The sequence below is a fragment of the Panthera leo genome, chromosome C2 (assembly GCF_018350215.1).
Source record: "Panthera leo isolate Ple1 chromosome C2, P.leo_Ple1_pat1.1, whole genome shotgun sequence".
NCBI lineage: Eukaryota > Metazoa > Chordata > Mammalia > Carnivora > Felidae > Panthera > Panthera leo.
In genome coordinates, this window is record NC_056687.1 from 157817448 (window position 1) to 157833191 (window position 15744).

At 36.7% G+C, this 15744-nt stretch overlaps 1 protein-coding gene across 5 annotated transcripts in view; it reads left to right on the plus strand.

Moving 5' to 3' along the window:
• Nucleotides 1-15744, plus strand: part of TOPAZ1 (testis and ovary specific TOPAZ 1) — a 100728-nt gene that overhangs the window by 7517 nt on the left and 77467 nt on the right. For all 5 annotated transcript variants that reach the window (XM_042955510.1, XM_042955512.1, XM_042955509.1 and 2 more), the window contains 2 exons: nucleotides 5793-5854; nucleotides 6549-6676. In XM_042955510.1, the coding sequence (XP_042811444.1) occupies nucleotides 5793-5854; nucleotides 6549-6676 (190 nt within the window). The remainder of the gene's footprint in view (nucleotides 1-5792; nucleotides 5855-6548; nucleotides 6677-15744) is intronic.

The window sequence follows — 15744 nt, forward strand, 5'->3', positions numbered from 1 at the left end:
GTGCCTGAAACAAAAATACATAAACAAGTACTAAGAAATACTAGTAGTTTAGAAAAGAGGGATGAAAAGGTATCTTGGAAAAGTCAGAATTTGTACTGATCCTTGAAATTTGGATTGATTTAGATTTAATAAAGGGGAAGAAGGAAAAAAAAATTGGTGGGGGAAGAAAATTAATGAAGAAAAGGTAGGCATAAGGTAAAGGTAAATATGAATATGGTTGTAGAGGGCAGATTATGAAGCATTTCCTGACTCTTTCAGGTAGAGTTAGGAGCCCTTTCTGTTCCCATAGCACCTTTTCCTATCACAATTATGGCACTGATGTTATGATAGTAATAGCTTACATGTCTCTTGCCTATTAAACTGTTGGACTTCTTGAGAGTAGGAAGTTTCCATGTCTCATTTACCTTTGCAAGCCCAGTCCCTCATACTTTGAGGGAAGGGAGAGAATTAAACTTTAAATTTCTGTCATAGTAGGCTGTGCCTCAAGCATCTAGATTAGAATATATGTAAATGAAGACAGTGAATCCTTTCTTTCTAAAGCAAATAGATGTTGATGAGTACTGGGAAATAAAACTGGATAAATAGGGTGATGCCAGATTAAGATGGTTGGAAAGTTGAGCATCAGAAATTGAAGTCACCAGGACAGGACTAATGCTGGTGATCAATGAGGACCAGTTACACCACCTTTGCAAATTGGATTTAAATCCATAAAGAGCATTGTACCTTCTGGAGCTGGTAATAATAAACACAAACTTCTAGAGGGAAAAATGCCTGACACCAAGGTTGTTCAGATGATTCAGAAGACATTCTTTCTCTCCCTGTATATTTAGATTCTGTAGCCTGTCTTTTAAGAAGCTTATGTTGCTCCATTCTGCCTTTCCACTGAATATCTGAGACACTCTATAGTGCAAAATTTTACACTGAATTGTCAGAACTGATATTTGGTGTCTACCCTGTGCTAGAGACATCACTTACATTATTTTATTTAGTAGAATAATTCTGAGGTTGAAACTGGCCCTTTTTATTTTAATTCTTTTTTAAGTCCAGTTGACATACAATGTTGTATTAGTTTCAGGTATACAGTGTAGTGACTCACTATCTCTGTACCTTATGCTATGCTCACCACAAGTTTAACTACCATCTGTCACCTTACAATAGTATTACAATATCATTGACTATATTTCCTATGTTGTGCCTTTTCTTCCCATGAATTTTTCACTCCATAACTAGAATCCTGTATCTCCTATTCTCCTTAACCCACTTTTTCCATTCCCATACCTCCCTTCCCGGTAGCAATCATCAGTTCATTCTTTATAGGTTTCATTCTGCTTTTTGTTTATTCATTTGTTTTTTAGATTCCACATACGAGTGAAATCATATAGTATTTGTCTTCCTCAGTCTGACTGATTTCATTTAGCATAATACCCTGTAGGTCCATCCATGTTGTTGCAAATAGTATGACCTCTTCCTTTTTTTTTTTTTTTTTTTTTTTTTTAGTGCTATGTAATATTCCTGTGTGTATACACTACATCTTTATCCATTCATCTATCGATGGACACTTAGGGTGCTTCCTTATCTTGGCTAATGTAAGTAATGCTGCAGTAAACATAGAGGTGCATATATTGGTATTTTCATTTTCTTTCAGTAGTACAATTATTGAGTCATAATGTACTTCTATTTTTAATTTTTTGAGGAACCTCCATACTATTTTCCACAGTGGTTGCACCAGCATTGTACAAGCGTTCCTTTTTCTCCACATCCTCACTAACACTTGTTATTTCTTGTGTTACTTATTTTAGCCATTCTGACAGGTATGAAGTGATTTTGATTTGCACCTTTCTGATGACTAGTGGTATTGAGCATCTTTTCATGTGTTCATTGGCCATCTCTGAGTCTTCTTAGGAAAAATGTCTGTTCAGTTTCTCCAAAACTAGCCCTCCTTAAAATTGAATCAAAGTGTTTAATTTTCCAAAGGACACACAGCTAGTAAGTTAGTAAGGCCTGGATCTGAACCCAGGGTAGCTTGCTCTGAAGTTTGCTCCTCAGCCCAAAACAGCCTGCTAGAACAGGGCCATTTTAGTTATTTGTAAGACTTTAATTTGATTACTCTACAGATTGCCACAGAACATTAATCTACTTTTCATCTCTTTTCTCCGTCATTTCCTCTCTAAAGTGGCGGTGGGGCAGTTTGAAGAAGTGTCATTCTTATTTTTACTTTTTTCTCTTTTGGGTCACATAAACCATTGTTTTTTTTTGTCTTTGCCAGAATATATGATATTGTACTTTATGGAATACTCATTTGTAGTAGCAAGAGACCTAGCACCTCACACCAGGGCATCAGGCCAGGCAACCTCTGGCCCAATGAACTGGATACTATAATATTTCTCTGCTTTTGGCCACTACTATCTACAGAAAAATTGCCTCAGTAAATTTGTAGCGGCCCTATTTAGAAGCAGTATGTGAATGTGTAAATAAGTGAACACTGACCTCAAGTCAGCTAGTTAACATCTCAGAAGAAAGCAATAACATTTTGAATTTTTCTTGGGCATAGTTTTCAGACTTGTTCTGGTAGTAATAATTCTAGAGCAGTCCTGCTCAACTTTTTGTCAGTTACCCATAGCAAAGGTACATTTTGCATTACAATCCAGTACATACTTGTGAGTGTGTGAAACAGATTTATAAAAACAATATTTTCCCTACTATGAGAGATGTAGTATCATATTTTGTATTAAATTTTGTTTTATAAAAAAAAAAACAAAACAAGTCCTGGGTGGAACCTATTAAACTTCATCACTCCCTTATAAAATGCTGTGGTTGGAGGATAAACTTGATGTAATCCATGTCGTTCTTCAGTTTTACTCCCCTCTCCTTGTTGCTCAAATCTCTTTTGCTTCTCTGTACTTCTGTAGCTTCACTCAAGTCTGTTCGTTTCTCTCCTTTCCTCATCCTCCCCTTCATTTTTGAACCTTCCCACTCCATCAAGGGAGAGCTGTGCCTTTTCATTACAGCAGTACAAAACTGTAAAATATTTATGTGCATTACAGTGTTGCTTTATTATTTTTGTAGTTTAGATGAATTTAATTTCTTTGTGTTTCTCATCTTCAAAACAAAATTAAATTACTTCTAACAAGAGCAGCATGTACAATTTTACCTTCCTGTGAGCTAGTTATTCATAGTAAAAAGTTTCTCATGCTTATAAGCTATACCAGCAATATTAAAAATACTATTTTAATATAGTACTTTGAAATTGAAATTAAAGCAGTATACTTGCTATATGCCTGTTTATGGTTTTTGTTTTGTTTGCAGATATAACCTCCTATGTGTCTGGAGCTATACCTATGTGAGAATGTAACTTTCAGGATAATTAGAAACTGCAAAAACATCCTTCAGTTCTTGTGTATTTATTGAGACACTTAATTGTATTCATGCTATTACTTTAATCTCTCACAGTTTTTCCTTCCTCTCATTCTCACTGCTGCTATCTTATTCATCTTTCTCCTAGATTATTGTAATGAGCTCCTGGCTAATTCTCCCTGAACTCTCTGTTTATCCTCCTCCGTAGTGATAGTCTGTAATAGAAATTGATCTGCCAGTGACTGCTTACATTGCTTCAGTGGCTTTCTGCCCACCTGAGGATAGAGTCTAAATTGCTTGGCATGTCTTTTTAAGGCTCTTTAGTGGATTGCATCCATTCTCTCTTTGACAAATATGGTTTTGGGGGGTGGGGGGAAGGGGGGAAAAGGGTAATAACAGATACGCACAGCAAGCAGCTTGTGGTTTCTACAGTATGTCATGTACTTGAGTCCTTTTGCATTATGTTACTTTATCTGCAAGTCCCTTTCTTTTTATTCAGCTATCCTTCAAGTCTCATCTGAGATGGTATTCTAGGAATTTGTTCTAGCAGTTTTCTTGGCACTTATCTCAGTATATTACGTCTGCTTGTATGTGAGCCTCCCATATACTGGGAGTTCCTAGACAGAAGAGAGGCATCTTCATTTGGGTCTCCCTGTGGTGCCTGGCTACGAAGATGTCAGGTGCTGAGTATATATGGAGGGCAACAAGACACATCTGGGCCTTGTCCTCCCTAAGCTTTTGATCCACCAAGAGAGGCAGATATTTAAGCAAGTACAGTAAACTATAATAGAAGTGTGAGATGTTAAGGACTTCCTTTCAAAATGGTATTTAAGATGAACACTAAAGGAATTACCAAGAATTAGCCAGTTGGTGAAGAAAAGTAAATAGAATTTTGTTATAGGAGTAATAGCCTGTATAAAGGCCCACAGGGAAAGGCATGTCACAACTGAGAAACAGAGATAATGTTCCATGGCTTAGGGTTCATATAGCAAGAAATAAAGCTGCAAAATGTGCAGAAAGCTCAGTCATTAAATTACATCCTTTACAAATAGAATGACCATAGAATCTGTCTTCTGAACTGCAAAACTTTTGAGAGTGAAGTGAGGAGCTTTTAATAATTTAAGTCAAGACAACAGGACTAAACAGACCATCCTAGATAAACTGGAAGTCATGGTGAGTTTGAACTTTATCCTAACAGCATATAGGGATTCACCAAAGGACTTTTAAATTTTAAAAATCATTGTAGCTCTGGTGTGGCGGGGAGCTATTGTAATAATGAGGCCAAAGGACATGATGACTTCAAACAGAAGTGGATGTGGATTTGGGAGAGATTTAGGAAGTGAAGATTGATTAATCTGATTGATTAATCATAGGTAGGAGTTAAGAATGATACCTGATTTCTTTCTTATTTCAGAGAAGGACATGACAGTTCTCAGATATGAATGGGCAGGATTGGGGATGTGTTCTGCTCATCATGTCAAATTGTATGAGCCTTCTGTTCATATTATTATTTTTTCCATTCTTTAAACTATATGTTTCCAATTGTTTTAGATCTTATGTCAGGGAGCAGATACTTCCTGTTTTCCAAAGACTTTAAAGAATGATGTATAAAATACTTTGTTTAGTTTTTCTCTTTCTTGAGTAGGAAGTAATCTTGAACCAGTGAGCGGTTGTAGAGCTGTAGGCTGGGTTTAATAAAACGAATTTATTAAATGAAAAAAATGGTGGGATTATGGGCGTTTATTATATTTTATTCTTTTATATATTTCTAAATTTTTAAAAATGGAGAAATGTTTAGCCATTTGTCGCTCATATAAATGTAGTTTTCATTTGTTGAGTCTATGCTGTTGGTTTTAAAAACACTTCATTTAATCCTCACAATAACCTCATGGATAGGTGATATTCCCATTTTACAGATATGGTTAGACTGAAAGAAATAATGTTGTCATAGTTGACACAGTTAAGCGGCAGAACAATATTTGAACCTAGGTTGATCTAACTCTGATCTCTATACCCTTAACCTTTAGACCATATGTGGTCTTTAGAGACTACAAAAAAAGATTCAAACAGCTGTCAAACTGTCTTCCTTTTTACATTGGCAGTAAGCTGTACATACATAAACTTCAGAGTAGAAGTTAAACATCTTCTAGTATGGGTGTAATAGTTTAGAACTGTTAGAACTGTCATCGGGTTCTCCCTGAGTAGCAGTTTGAATGGCAGCACTCCCTAACAGTTGTGGCTTATGTGTGTGATTAAAAGAACCAAATGAGGAATCTACTTGGGTGTGCTGGGTTTCTGAACCTCCATTGTAATACTCTGTCCTTGGAGAACTTGAGCTGATCTTCACCAGCTACTAAAGCTGGTAATATATAATGTTTAGAGAAGTGGATCTGTGTAGAATCCTTTATAATGTTCAAGCTCTGTTTGCTTTATAATAGAGAACTTCCTGTACCGGATTCTGGATTGATGAAGTCAGAGGTCTGTGCTTCCTTGTCAGCAGGTAAAATTTGACGTTTTCAAAATATGTATATTGAAGTATCATTTTGTGTCTCTATTCAGGCCTAGCCAAAATGAATTCATTAAAATAGGAAGCTTCTCATTTTAGAGTTTGTTAAAACATGTTTTATAGTTTGTCAGTTTTCCTCAGTTTTATTGCTTGGTTGACAGACGAGATTGAGAGATTTTCCATTTGATTATTTAGTAAGTAACTTTGTTCAGCTTTATCTACAAAAGAGAGGATCATTGACCTTAGAAATTTTGTGGCATTATTTTTAAACGGAAGTATGTATTTAAACTTTATCACATTTTAAATCTGAATCCTTTTTATAATTTTTTGTAATTTACAGTTAATCATAAGTTTGAATACCTGGGTCTTCACAGGAAATATTTTGAAAGTTAATTGTACTTTAAAGTTTTAAAAACATATTTAAAATAACTGGACATAATCAAGAAACATTCTTAAATTTATCTTGATATATCTCAGTTTGTCTTAGTGCCATTCTTTTTATATCTAATATAATGGAGTTATTTTGAAAGAGGGAGGAATAATTGTATAGTTTGCTGAAAACTACTTTATGTTTGTCACATCGGACTTTAAAAGAGTCTGAATTCCAACTCATTTTTAGAACAATCTTTGAATAACTTAGTTATTTCACTGTTTGAAGTTTCTACAGTTGAATATTCTTTCTTTTCAGCAAATGAGATAAAACATGATTCCAAAGGTGAAAACATTTCCCTAGGGGAAATTACTAATGAGACCTCTGAAAGTGAAAATCTGGGAGACTTCAGTGAACACATAAAAAGTTCAGACTTGGATGAAAAGGTACAAGAGACTCTTGCATTTTCTTATTTCCTGGTCTAAACAGTGGTAATGCAGAATTTCATCTTAATGATGCTGTCAGTAGTTCAGACTTGGATGAAAAGGTACTGGGGGAACCTTCTGCATTTTCTTATTTCTTGGTCTAAATAGTTATAATACAGAAATTCATCGTAACAGTGTGGTCAGGTGACAAGTGTAACGCCTTTTTATTGAGGAAAAGAATTGCATCATTCTGCTCCTAAGGATATATTGTTTGATGCTTTGCATAAGCACACTATTTACAAGTTTCACTTGTCTGGGAAAATAAGGTATTTAATTATTATTTATTTTTTTTGTTTGTTTTTTTTAGTGTCCTGAAGTTGGTCTCAAACCTACATAAGTCTCTAAATTATTACATATTTTTCTGCCTCATTAAACACAAAGTTCTGAATATCACTTGATCTTTAAAATTTAATAATATCCTAGTGCTCAAGGGCTATGAATGCACACAGCAGTTATTTAACCACAGATCCAGAAGGCATATTGGAGCGATGGCGGAACATACCACTGGCATATGTTATGGGGAAAAGTTTGGATATAAAGTTTGTTCTTGTTTTCTGCCAGAAAATGTGTATGATTGTCCTGACCTTTTGCATAATTCATTTGACTTCCTAGGCAACTATTTCATACTTTCTTTTTTCTCATTATTCCTGCTCTTTCATCCTCATGGCTAACAACCTAGTATCCTACTTTCCAGGAAAAGTGAAGTAACTGGAAAAGAGCATCCTGGTTCCCTACCAAAACATTAGCCACTTAACCTGCATCTGCTCCCCAAACTCCAGCTTCTCTTCAATTACAATAGATGATTTAGCCAAGGATATTCCTTCCACTTAAGTGCTAAAGTCCATCTCTTCTCTCTCTCAAAATATTACTGCAATAATTCTTCTTTTATTGTTGGATTATTCTCATCAGTATATAAACATGTTGTTCTCCCATTTTCAAACAGAACAAAAACCTTTACATAGTCCCATTTTTTTTCCAGCTGTCACCCTATTTCTCAAAAGACATATCTATACCCACTATTTCTAGTTTCTCTTCTCCAGTTCTCTTGAACCCATTCCAAAGATATTTGCCTTTACTGCAACCAGAATTATCCTTTAACTCTCTGGTTGACCTCCTTGTTGCCGAATCCAATGAACATTTTCTCAGTCTTTTTAATTTTTTTTTTTTTTTTTTCTTTTTCAACGTTTTTTTTTTTTTATTTATTTTTGGGACAGAGAGAGACAGAGCATGAACGGGGGAGGGGCAGAGAGAGAGGGAGACACAGAATCGGAAACAGGCTCCAGGCTCCGAGCCATCAGCCCAGAGCCTGACGCGGGGCTCGAACTCACGGGCCGCGAGATCGTGACCTGGCTGAAGTCGGACGCTTAACCGACTGCGCCACCCAGGCGCCCCTTCTCAGTCTTAATCTTACTTAACCTGTCATCATTTGTCACAGTTGATCACACTTTCCTTGAAACCCTGACTTTCAGGGTAAACATACTTGCCTGGTTTACTTTTTGCCTTTCTGTCTGCAACTTCCCAATTAATGTTGCTGGTGTCTCCTAATCTCCCTGACCTCTACATATTAGAATGACCTAGAGCCTAGACCATGATGTGTTCTTCTTTCCTATGTAGATTTGCTCTTTAAATGGTCTCATGCAACCTCATTGAATTAAATGCCATCTGTGTGCTAGGACTCTCAAATTTATAACTGCAGCCTGGACTTTCTGAACTGCAGACCTTTATGTCTAGTTGTCTACTGGATTTTTCCACTTGGATGTCCAGTTAGACATATAAAACTTAACATGTTCAAACTGAATTCCTAAAACATCTATATACAGCCTACCAGACTCATTTCAGCTGTAAGAACACACGCAGGCTGAAAGTAAAGGGAAGGAAAAAGATGTTCAGTGCAAATGGAAACAAAAAGCTGGTGCAGCTATACTTGTATCAAACAAAATAGACTTTAAAAAAGAGAGTGTAATTAAAGACAAAGAGATGCAGTACATAATGATAAAGTAGTTAATCCAGCAAGAAAATATAACATTTATAAATATGTATGCACCCAACATAAGAGTGTCAAAGTATATAATTGTATATACTATACAATAATAGTAGAGGACTTTAACATCTTACTTACATCAGTCATCAAAACTGAAAATCAGGGGCACCTGAGTGGCTCAGTTGGTTAAACAGCCGACTTCCACTCAGGTCATGATCTCGCAGTTTGTGGGTTCAAACCCCACATTGGGCTCTGTGCTGACAGCTCAAAGCCTGGAGCCTGCTTCGGATTCTGTATCTCCCTCTCTCTGCTCCCCCCCTCCACTCCTGCTCTCTCTCTCTCTCTCTCTCTCTCTCTCAAAAGTAAGTATTTAAAAATACCCTTTTAATTAAAAAAAAAAACAACTGAAAATCAGTAAGGAAACATAAACCTTAAATGACATTTTAGACCAGATGGACTTAATAGATATATATGGAACATTCCATCCAAAAGCAGCAGAATATAAATTCCTCTCAAGTTCACACAGAATATTGTCTAGAATAGATAAGGTGTTAGGTCACAAAGCAAGTCTCAATAAATGCAAGAAGGTTTAAATCCCATCAAGCATATCAAGCATATCTAGCATACCACTACTGTATGAAACTAGAAATAAATTACAAGAGGAAAATCAGAAAAATCACAAATATGTGGAGAATAAACAACATGCTACTGAACAATTGGTGGATCATAGAATAAATCAAAAGAGAAAAAAATACCTAGACACAATGAAAACGGAAATATGGCATACAAAAATCTACAGGATGAAGTAAAAGCAGTTCTGAGAGGGAGGTTGATAGCATGCAGGCCTACCTCCAGAAACAGGAGAAATCTCAATTTAATGGTACATCAGAAGGAACTAGAAAAAGAATAAAGCCAAAAGTTAGTAGGAGGAAGGAAATAATAAATATCAGAATGGAATAGGTGAAATAGAGAATAAAAAGACAGTAGAAAAGATCAGTGGAACCCAAGAGCTGGTTCTTTGAAAAGATAAAATTTACAAGACTTTTGGCCAGACTTAGAAACAACAACAACAACAAAAACAGGACTCAAATAAAATTAGAAGTGAAAAAGAAGTTATAACTGATACCACAGAAATACTATGAACTATAGTTCACTATGAATTATGAATTATAGACCAAAAACTTGGACAACCTAGAAGAAATAGATAAATTCCTAGAAACTTACAATTTTCCAAGAGTGAATTATGAAGAAATAGAAAATCTGATTATAATTACTAGTAAGGAGATTGAATCAGCAATCAAAAACCTCCCAAAAATTAAAGTCCAGGACCACTGGACTTCATTGGTGAATTCTATCGGACATTCAAAGAAGATTTAACACCTACCCTCCTTCACAAACTTTTTCCAATAACTGAAGAGGAGGAAACAGTTCCAAACTCACTTTACAAGGCCTGATACTAAAACCAGACACAGATACCACAAAAAAACGAAAATTACAGGCCAAGATCCCTAATGAACACAGGTGCAGAAACCTTCAACAAAATCAAATTCAACCTTAGGAATTCGACAGTACGTGAAAAGGATTGTGCACCATGATCAAGTGGGATTTACTCCACAGATACAAGGATTATTCAACATCCACAAATCAAATCAATGTGATATGCCACATTAACAAAATGAAAGATAAAAATGTATGATCATCTCAATAGATACAGAAAAACATTGATAAAATTCAACATCCATTGATGATAAAAACTCAACAAAGTGGGTAGAGAATGTACCTCAACATAATCAAGACTGTATATGACAAACCCACAGCTAATGTCATATGCAACAGTGAAAGGTTAAAAGCTTTTCCACTGAGATCAAGAACAAGACAAGGATTCCCACTGTCCCTACTTTTATTCGACATAGCATTGGAAGTCCTAACAAGGACAGTTAGGCAAGAAAAAGAAATAAAAGATATCCAGATTGGAAAGGAAGAAGTAAAACCATCACTATTTGCTGGTGACGTGATATTATATATAGAAAACCCTCAAGACTCCACCAAAAAGCTGTTAGAACTAATAAATGGATTCAGTAAAGTTTCAGGACACAAAGTTAATATTCAAAAATCTGTTGTGTTTCTGTATAATAATAGCTATCAACAAAAGAAATCCAAAAAATCCCATTTATGGGCACATCAAAAAGAGTAAAATACCTATGAATAAATTTAACCAAAAACTATAGGTTACACTGAAAACCGTAAGACATTGGGGTGCCTGAGTGGCTCAGTTGGTCAAGCATCCAACTTCGGCTTAGGTCATGATCTCATGGTTCATGAGTTCAAGCCCTGTGTCGGGGTCTATGCTGATGGCTCAGAGCCTGGAGCCTGCTTTGGATTTTCTCTCTCTCTCTCTCTCTCTCTCTCTCTCTCTGCCCCTCCGCATTCGTGTTCTGTCTATCCCTCTCTCTCAAAGATAAACATTTGAAAAAATTTAAAAAACTATAAGACATTGATGAAAGAAATTAAAGACACAAATAAATGGAAAGATATTCTGTGCCCATGGATTGGAAGAATTAATATTGGTAAAATGACCGTACCACCCGAAGCAATGCACAGATTTGATGCAATCCCTATCAAAATTCCAATGGCATTTTCCACAGAACAAGAAAAAATACTTCTAAAATGTATAAGGAACCACAAAAGACCTTGAATAGCCAAAGCAGTCTTAAAAAGGAACAAAGCCAGAGGTATCACACTCCCTGATTTCAAACTATACCATAAACCTATAGTAATCAAAACAGTATGGTGTTAGCATAAAAACACACATAGATTAGTGGAACAGAATAGACAGCCTGGAAATAGACCCAAGTATATATAGTCAATTAATTTACAATAAAGGAAGTAAGGACATACAATGGGGGAAGGACAGTCTCTTCAGTAAATAGTTTTGGAAAAACTGGCCAGCTACATGCAAAAGAATGAATATGGATTACTATTTTGCACCATATACAAAAATTAACTCAAAATGGATTAAAGACTTGACTTTAAGACCTGAAACCATAAAGCCTAGAAGGAAACATAAGCAGTAATCTCCTTGACATAAATCTTAGCAAAGTTTTTTTGCATCTGACTCCAAAGGCAAGGGAAACAAAGCAAAACCAAACAAATGGGACCACATGAAACAGAAAAGCTTCTGCACAGAGAAGGAAACTACCAAACAACAAAATGCAAAGGCAACTTAACAGGAGAAGACATTTGTAAGTCATATATCAGATAAGGGGTTAATGTCCAAAATATGTGAAGAACTCCTGCAACTCAATAACAAAGAAAAACAAACAATCTGATTTAAAAATGGGCAGAAGACCTAAATTGGCATTTTCCAAAAGAAGACATCCAGTTGGTGAACAGACACATGAAAAGGTACTCAACATCACTCATGATCATGGAAATGTAAATCAGAACCACAGTGAGATATCACCTTAACATCTGTCTGAATGGTTGTTATTCAAAAGACAAGGAATAACAAATGCTGGTGAGGATATGGAGAAAAAGATACAGAGAAAACTTTTGTATACTGTTGGTAAGAGTGTAATTTGGTATAACCACTATGGAAAAAAAGTATGGCAGTTCCTAAAAAAAACTAAAAATAGAACTACCATACAATCTAGCAGTTCCACTACAGGGTTTCCAAAAAAACCAAAAATATTAATTCAAAAAGATACATGCACTCCTGTGTTCATTGCAGTATTATTTACCAGTATTACGCTAAGTAAAGTAAGTCAGGCAAAGAAAAATAAATACTTTATGATTTCACTGTTTGGAATCAAAACAACAACCACAATAAAACCCGGACTCAAAGATATAGAGAACAGATTGGTTGTTGCCAGACAGGAGGGGGGGTTGTGGTGGGGCAAAATGGGTGAAGGGTGGTCAAAAGGTACAAACTTTCAGTTATAAAATAAGGGGGTACAATCTACAGCATAGGGAATATAGTTAATATTGTATTCACTTTGTATGGTGACAGATGGTAATTAGATCAGTTGTGATCATTTTGTAATGTATACAAATGCCAAAGCGCTATGTTGTACACCTGAAATTAATGTAATATTGTATGTCAGCTATGTCTCAATAAAAAATTAAGAAAGAATTTTTTAAATTTTTTAAAAAATGAACTTCTGTTATATATCCCCTCCTCTACCACAAACTAGTTCCTCCTATAATCTTCTCCTTCTCTGTTAATGGCAACTCCATCCTTTATGATTGTTCAGACTCAAAACCTTGGATTTCCTTTCTCTTTCTCTCAGTCCATACCCAGACTGCAAGGAAAACCTGCAGGCTTTACCATCAGATGTCTAGAAACTGTCCACTTTTCATCACCCCTCACCAATACCACACAGACCCAAGTGAGGGTCCTCTCTTGCCTGATTTATTACAGTCACCTTCTAGTAGATCTCCTGCTTCTAATTTTGTTCTCTTGTAGTTTATTCTCGACACAGCATGAGTTAGATCATGTCATTATTTTGTTTCAGACTCTCCGTTAGTTTCTAATGACATTCAGATTCAAAGCCAAAGTCCTTACTGTGACCTGTAGTGCCCTGTATCTGTCTCCTATACCCATTCCCCACCTTGTTATCTCTCTGATCTCTTATACTCCTATCCATATCCATTTCACCCTGACCACACTAGCCTTCTTGCTGTTCTTAAAACATAGTAGGCTTTCTCCTACTTCAGGGCCTTTGCTCTCGCTATTTTATCTGCCTGGGATGTTCTCCTAAAAATAGTACAGCTGGTTCTCATACTTCCTTTACATCTTCACTCAGGTTTCGTGTTCTCAAAGATAACTTTCCTGGCCATTCAACCTGAAACTTCAAGTGTTCTCCTTTCTCTCAACATTTCATATTCCCCTTTCTTATATTTATTATGGTTTAACATTCTACACATTTACTTTTTTATGTTTATCTCTTCCTGCTAGAGTGAAGCTCCATGAAAGCAAGGATTTTTGTCCATTTTGCTTACTACTAAATCTCTAGCACCTAGTGCAGTGGCTGATACAGAGTAATAACACAAATGTTGAATGCATATTGAATATGAACTCCATTTGAAAAGTCTTTAAGTGCTATAAGAGTCTTATAACACAAAGAATCTTACAAAGTACTTGCTTAATGGTTTGATGATAACAGCCAGTATGTACTCAGCCTTTATCATAATGCCAACCAGCCACTGTTAAGTGCCTAGTATGGGTTATCACATTTTATCCACATAATATAATGAGATGCTGCTCAGGAGCCCCCCAGACCACCCTCAGATTTGGTGATTTGCTAGAACTTACAGAGGTCAGCAAAGCTGTTAATACTTGAGATTACATTTTATTACAGTGAAAGAGTGTACATTAAAATCCACAAACAAGATGGGGCACCTGGGTGGCTCAGTCGGTTAAGCGGGCGACTTCAGCTCAGGTCACGATCTTGCGGTCTGTGAGTTCGAGCCCCGCATCGGGCTCTGGGTTGATGGCTCAGAGCCTGGAGCCTGCTTTGGATTCTGTGTCTCCCTCTCTCTCTGCCCCTCCCCCATTCATGCTCTGTCTCTCTCTGTCTCAAAAATAAATAAACGTTAAAAAAATTAAAAAAAAAATCCACAAACAAGAGTCACATAGGGCAGAGTCCAAGAGAAACCAGGCACAGGTTTCCAGCTGTCCTTTCTCAGTAGAGCCATGTAGACACTGCTTGCTTCTCCCAGCAATGATGCATAGCAACACAGAGGAATGCTAGCCAAAGGAATTTACCTGAGCCCTGGTCAGTCTTTTTTGGGGTCAGTCACAGTGGCATGTCTGACTGCCTGTGTGGCTGACCTTGATCACTCAGTCTCTCCATACCCTCCAGAGGTCACGCTGGATACCAGATGACCTGAGGCCCCCACCATAAGTCATATTGTTAGTTTAGACTGTCTAGAGTGGCCCAAAGCCCCTGCCATGAATTACACTATTAGTATACACTGTCTGGTCCCAGACCCCCAAGTAAGCAAAAACACATTACCAAAGGCAGCACATTCCAAGGGCTTAAAAGTTCCCTCCAAGGAGTAGATCAAGGACCATACCTTCAATGTACACAGTATAGACAACCCTGACTTGTTGAGTTACTCATTTGCTGCACATGGGGCATGTGCTATTATTCTTTTTAATAGATGAAGAAACAGATTTTGAGTCTGTATCTTGTCCAAGGTCTCACAGCAGAGTCCCTTGACTTACAGTATAGCAAGGGTTGGCAAAGTTTTTTTCAAAGGGCTAGATGGTAAAATTCCTGTATGGCTTTGTGGGCCCTATAGTTGGTGTTGCAACTCTGCCGTCATAACATGAAAGAAGCCATAGACAATATATAAACAAATAGCAGTTGCTATATTCAAGTAAATCTTTACAAAAACAGGCAGGCTGTAGCTTGCCAGCCCTTGCTCTGAAGCATTAAAAACAAACAAACGGGCGCCTGGCTGGCTCAGTTGGTTAAGCATAGGACTTTGGCTCAGGTCATGATCTTGCGGTTCATGGGTTTGAGCCCCGTGTCAGACTCTGTGCTGACAGCCCAGAACCTGGAGCCTGCCTCAGATTCTGTGTCTCCTTCTCTCTTTGCCCTTCCCCAACTCGTGCTCTGTCTCTGTCTCTCAAAAATAAATGAATGTTAAGACAAAATAACAACAAAAACTAGTTTGTACTCTGTTCTACTTAAAGTTGAGGAAAAGACTTAATCCATTTGTTCCTGTAAGGATAGATTTTAGGAGATGTTTGCCAGAAGTCACTGAATTCTTAACACTGTAAATATTTTCAAGATGTAGACTATTTTTGGCATTAATTCTTTTAAAATAATCCACAGAATTGTTTAGTTGCTTCCTAGTATAGTAAGATTTTTGGTTTTGTTTAAGAAAAGGGGATGATACATTTATTCTTCTACTATTATGGTAAGCTTCAAAGTACCAACTCTAGAAAATAATCATGACCAAACAGTAATATTTGTCTTTAAGATATCTGGCCTCTGCGCTGCCTGGGTGGCTCAGTTGGTTCAGTGTCCGACTTCGG